This window comes from Eutrema salsugineum, unplaced genomic scaffold (assembly GCF_000478725.1).
Source record: "Eutrema salsugineum unplaced genomic scaffold, Eutsalg1_0 scaffold_1, whole genome shotgun sequence".
Lineage (NCBI taxonomy): Eukaryota > Viridiplantae > Streptophyta > Magnoliopsida > Brassicales > Brassicaceae > Eutrema > Eutrema salsugineum.
In genome coordinates, this window is record NW_006256909.1 from 14,050,253 (window position 1) to 14,055,729 (window position 5,477).

Below are 5,477 nucleotides of genomic sequence, written 5' to 3' on the forward strand. Positions count from 1 at the left end.
GCGCCACGTGCAAGATGCCTATTTAGGACGAGTGGGAAAAGAGTCAAGGAGAGAAGCAGTGGAGTTGGTTTTTGGTCTGCTTCTTTGTTGATGGGGCCATCCGAATTAATAACTATTTTGTGTAATATTTTGTTAAGTTCTGGACCCCTTTAAGTACTCCTTTTAAGTTTGATGTAATATATTTTAGGGGATGTGGTCGAATCCCCTCGAACTTGTTTCTTTCGGTGTTTAACGAAACCATGTTTCCTTTGTTGGTTAATGTTTAATGAAGAACAAAATCTATGTATGATTATTGTTAGCACGTACTTGAATTGTTAGATCGGTATTAGATTTGTTATATAATTTTATTAGTTCGCTAATTGGTATGTTTACAATCCATTAATAATGTTAACGAGTAATATAGATATTGTTAGCATGTATTTTGGGGTGTTATATTGGTACGTTTTTGGAATACAATGCATTAAACAACTATGATTTTAGTCAGAGTAGAACTATATTAAATTAGATAGAAGTGTTAAGAATTTGTCTGGAAATCAGATAATGCCAACGATACAAGTTCCACACAACTTGTCTGTTACCCTTGTGGTAAATAATTTAGACTTGCTAACACGTTTTTTAGATTTGCTAACAAATTAGTTAGTTCTATTCGTAATCGGTTTAGACGTAATCAATATTCGAAAACTAATACTTGAACAAATATCATGAATAATCGAAAGATAACAGTTCAAACAACAACAGTAATGCAAGGAAATGTATAAATAAGATTATCATACAACGACAATAACCCCAATCACATGGGATTACCAACAAGACCAGGAAATCATCAGAGTTCTTCAGCAAATTCCTCAAAGAATTTCACAGCCAATACCTGGCTCGCATTGACAAGTTCTTCTGGGGTCATCAACTTGCATCTCTCCACACCCCCAATACAATGGAGCATTGCAAAAAGAGCAGCAGATACTCCAGAATCAGTACGTATGGGGTTCTGGGGAATGCCTTTGGCTCTTTGCATCGAGAAGACTTTACAGTTGATGGGACGTTTGTAACCCGTTAACCTTTTCAATACATACGGCAACATCTGTGCTAGATGTGTAATCTCTTTTTTAACGGCCGCCTCCATCCGAAGTGATGTGTTACAGTCGATAGCCAATATCGACCCTCCCAGGACGTCAACATAAACTGCTATCCAATGCTCCTTGTCTACATTGAAAGGCAAATACAATCTTTCTGGTGGCGGTTGTTTGGGTGTTTCTGGTTCCAGGTATTCCATGACAGCATCGCCAATTACAAACTTTGGCCTGTCTTTGGGAGCAAGGTTTTTGAACTTCCCCCAGCATTTCATGAGATGAGCAACAAATTTCGTCTCCATAAACTCGGTCTTATTGTGACTTGGCTCGGGATAGAGTCTGTTATACACTGCACGGGCATAGAGCAACAGAGCATTCATCATCTGCAACCAATTGTCCGTGAGTTTAATATATGAGGTGAACACATTTTTATAGAATAAACATAAATCAGATTAGGGATGACCATCCCCAGGTCTTACCTTTGCCAACATGGGTTTAGTCCTCTTTCCGATTTCCACCACGTCTTTAGCAGTAACAGATGATCCATCCCCGAGGCTGATCACACTGCAATGAAATCCAACAATTAACAAAGCAACTCAAAACAACCACGAACTTTACAGACTGTAACTTACCGTAGCGATTTTACTGTTGAAAGCAACCGTGCAAACTTCTCAAAATAAATCCTCTGTTGTTCGAGAGGACATAAAAAATGGTTCGATCCCATGGAGGATGCCAAAAGCCGAGTATCAACCTGATAATCTGTAAAGGTCGTATTCTGGATCCTAGGTCTCTTACCCCTTCGTGGGGCGACATTGAAATCAGTAACATCGTCATCGAAATCATTGCCACCATCGACATCACAGCCGGTATCGTGGTCATCTTTCCCACCCTGAAAGGGACAACAAGAGGTTGAATTTGAAACAAGCTAACATCCCAAATTACGAATCTAAATGGGAGTATAGTCTCTAACAATATATTTGGACTTCTAACATATATGTTACTCTGCTATCCCGTGTTGTGACGTTGTTATATATTCCAATTACGGTACCTTCGACTAGTACATGGTTGTAATAATTTTGTTATCATGATAATCATATTGATACCGCGAATGTCATTACCGGATTGGTCGGCGGGACGTCGTTGCTGTCACCAACCTCGGAGCCAGACGCGTTAGTTCCTTTGCTAGCCATCACCGTTCCCTCCTGAGAATTGCCTTTCGCGGTGGGGAGATCCTCGCCCTGATGGCCATCTCGCTATATTCGCAAATAGAGATACAAATGAAGCAACTTATAAGTTGGTGGTAAATACAAGGTACATTTGAAGTCCAATGGAAGGTTAATATGCACTAACCGATCCAGGAAGAGCATTCACCATCCCGATAGCATCAGCAATCACGACATTTGGGTTCAAATCATCGTTTACCCGGGGAATGGTGGCACTCAAAGCGCGGGGAGCTGTTTTTGTATTTGCTGTATTACCCCCTTGACCGCAATCCGATCTCTGCTTCCCAACAGATTGTTTCCCACTGGCCGACAGCGACTTATCCAACAAACCAAGAATGTTGGAAACAAGCTCTTCCTGCATCTCTTTCAATTTAACATCAAGACTTGTCTTCAAATTTTCTTCAAAGCCAGAAACAACTTGGTCGAGAGCTGAAATTTTCAACAACGCCTCGGACAACGAACCCTGTATATCTGCGAGCTGTTCCTTAACAAGCGAACAAGTCTTATCCACGGGATGACTCGTACTGCCACCGCTGCCTTTGTCAGAAGTATGCATCCCAGAAACAGAATCCATTAATTTCTCCTTCTCTTTCTTCTTGTTTACCTCCTTCCTCTCTGATCTCATCTTCACAAGTTCGGCTTGTGTCATCCCCCCCTTGAACATTTCCTTCCTGAATTGGAAACTTTCGCCAATAAGTTGCACCACATAATCAACTGTGGGGTCTTCCTCGTCATCAGACCAATCAAGTTCCATGTTCTCCGTGCTGACATTGGGATCGTCAGGAATAATACTAAAAACATCAGCCTGCACATATGATTAGCGGTTAACATAAAAGTTAGATGTGTATTTAACGCCGGTTAACGTTAAACGAAACGTTAGACGTCAAACAACAATGTTAACTGATACTTACTTTGCATTCTTCATCTATCTCTCTCGCATGACCGGGACTGAGTCCAAGTTTGTGAACCTCCGATCTGGGATTAGTTTTGGGTGCAATCCGGTCTGTGTCCATAACTGGCTCGGGATCCAAATTGCCCTCAACGCCTCCTCCCGATTCAACAGTGTCGTCGATGTCAACCTCTTCATCTTCACCATCTTCAGATCCCGATGAATCGGAAGATTCATTTACTTGAACTACCTCGGTCAGCGCCGGAATAGCCTCAACCAAAATTAAATGAATTGCCTGAAAAAAACCTTTAACTGCAACGGTACTTTGGGCAAGTGCAACCTCGTCTTTTGTTTTTATGCTAGCGATTAACATCTCAAACCCAAGTCTACCCCATGGATATAGAAAGAATTCATCCAGATCTCTGATTAACTCGACATGGTCAAAGACGATTTTGGACCGGTGGTTCGTAGGACAGAGGACTGCGCCGGTTACAGCGAGACATGCATATTTCAACCGAGTGGTTCGGTCGGCAACGGTTCTCTTTTTCAGCATCTTTGTTGCTAAATCAACACTGCAAACTTTGAGGTTGCCAAACAAATCGGGCCAATATGGTTTCTCCTTAATCGGATTTCGTTTCTTCTTCTTTAATCTTTTGGGATACCTGCCGCAGGGAAGACCGGTGACGATTGCAAACTCGCGCAGCGAAATCCCAATAGGCCGACCAGCAAACCAAATCCAAATCTCGTGTTTCTTGTTAACTTTGAGCAGTCTGGTGATAATGTAATGCCCGAAACTGCCGGATAACGATGGTTTCTCTGCCGTCGCGATGAGCTTCCCAAACGGCGAACTGCGTAAGTAATTCCTCTCACCTTCATCGAGAGCATCCATGATGTTACCGATGGTCTTTGCTTTATGGTAGGAGTTCACCCTCTCGCCAGTAGGTTCGTCGCCGGCGGCGAAAATTCTGGGCGGTAGTTCTTGCATCGCCATTTTAAGATGAAGAAGTTGTGGAGATTAGATCTGAGTTATCGTATTTGCGAGGATTTTTAGGGAATTCAAACGAAAAGCAGTTTCTCTTTTTAATTTTCAAAATTCAAAAATGAATTATTACACTTACAGAGGGAGACTTTCCCTCTACTCTATAACCGCTATAATTAATAGAGTTATAGGAAGTTTTTTGGATTATCGTAAAAGTGAACAGGGCCTTTTCAGCTATACTGTTATGTTTGCAAATACGGTGGTATTCTGCGTTATGGTATGAAAATACTCAAAAAATTAATACTGTGAGTAATTTACATAATACTATCGAACGTGAAAATAAGAAAACTTGGAACTAATCAAACTAAAAAAAAGCAACAACAAAGACAAAGAGAGTACCGATCCAATATCCCAAGACCCCAAGATAGAATAGTTGGCGTGTTTTAAATTCGCTAAAAGATATAATGTCAGAAGATTTAACACAAAATATAATTAGATGATTACATCATTAAATTATTAACTTTGTTATAAATAAAAAACCAAACATAAATATAACAAGAATGTTAGATATTCAACCAATAAAAAAATATCTAACAACCATAATAAATATATTGTTCTATTTACTAAAATATTGTAATTACATAAGTTTATTTTTCTGTAATTCTTTTTACCTCTTCCTCGCCAGACTTCTCTCTTCATTTTCTCGTAAGTGTTTGTCATTCTAATCGATTATTCCACATGTTTTTCTTCTTCTTCTTTAACGTATTTGATTTATGTTTCTTCGTCTACTTAATTATCATTGACTTTGACTTATTCTTTATCATCTTTTTCTTTTTGAACAATTGTTTTTCTCCATTCTCTTTTAGTTTGTCATTGTCTTTCTCTTCCAATTATTCTTTTTCATCGTTTTCGTCTTCTCTGACTTAATATTTTTTCGGTTTTCTTCATCTTCTACATTTTCATCTCTATCTTCTTCTTTTTCTTCCTCTTCTTTATATTCTTATTTTTATTCTTCATGTTATTTTCTTTATTTCTTAATCATCTTGGACTTCTTGTTTTTTATAATCTTTGTCTTCTTCGATTTCTTCTTCTTCTTTTCTTTTGTTTTTTATTCGTCTTGTTTTTGTTCTTCTTCCTTCTTATAATTCATCACATTTTTCTTCTTTGTTTTCTTTAATTTCTTGTTCTAAGTTTCTCTTAGTTTCCTTTCCCATCTTCACATTCTCATACTTTGTCATCTTCAACTTCGGTTTTCCTTCCTTATCTTGAACATATATGTCCTCGTATTTTTCAAGTTTTTCTTAATCAGGTCTCTCTTC

The 5,477-nt window shown here is 38.8% G+C and overlaps 1 protein-coding gene across 1 annotated transcript; it reads right to left on the minus strand.

The window, feature by feature from the left end:
- Positions 1–823: 823 nt before the first annotated feature.
- On the minus strand, positions 824–4,170 carry LOC112082022. Its single transcript, XM_024149109.1, has 6 exons — positions 3,202–4,170; positions 2,418–3,095; positions 2,186–2,320; positions 1,700–1,956; positions 1,547–1,631; positions 824–1,450 (listed from the first exon to the last, which is right to left on the minus strand). The coding sequence occupies exons 1-6, from the start codon at positions 4,168–4,170 to the stop codon at positions 824–826; spliced, it is 2,751 nt and encodes a 916-aa protein (XP_024004877.1).
- Between the last annotated feature and the right edge of the window lie 1,307 nt (positions 4,171–5,477).

What these genes read in the sequence shown, in the direction of transcription:
- LOC112082022 (XM_024149109.1), bottom strand. Translation starts at nt 4,170, where the DNA reads ATGGCGATGCAAGAACTACCGCCCAGAATTTTCGCCGCCGGCGACGAA. An exon ending in TGAATGCTCTTCCTGGATCG is followed by an intron (nt 2,321 to 2,417) that starts GTTAGTGCATAT and finishes TTGCGAATATAG; the next exon opens with CGAGATGGCCATCAGGGCGA. An exon ending in CTAAACCCATGTTGGCAAAG is followed by an intron (nt 1,451 to 1,546) that starts GTAAGACCTGGG and finishes AATTGGTTGCAG; the next exon opens with ATGATGAATGCTCTGTTGCT.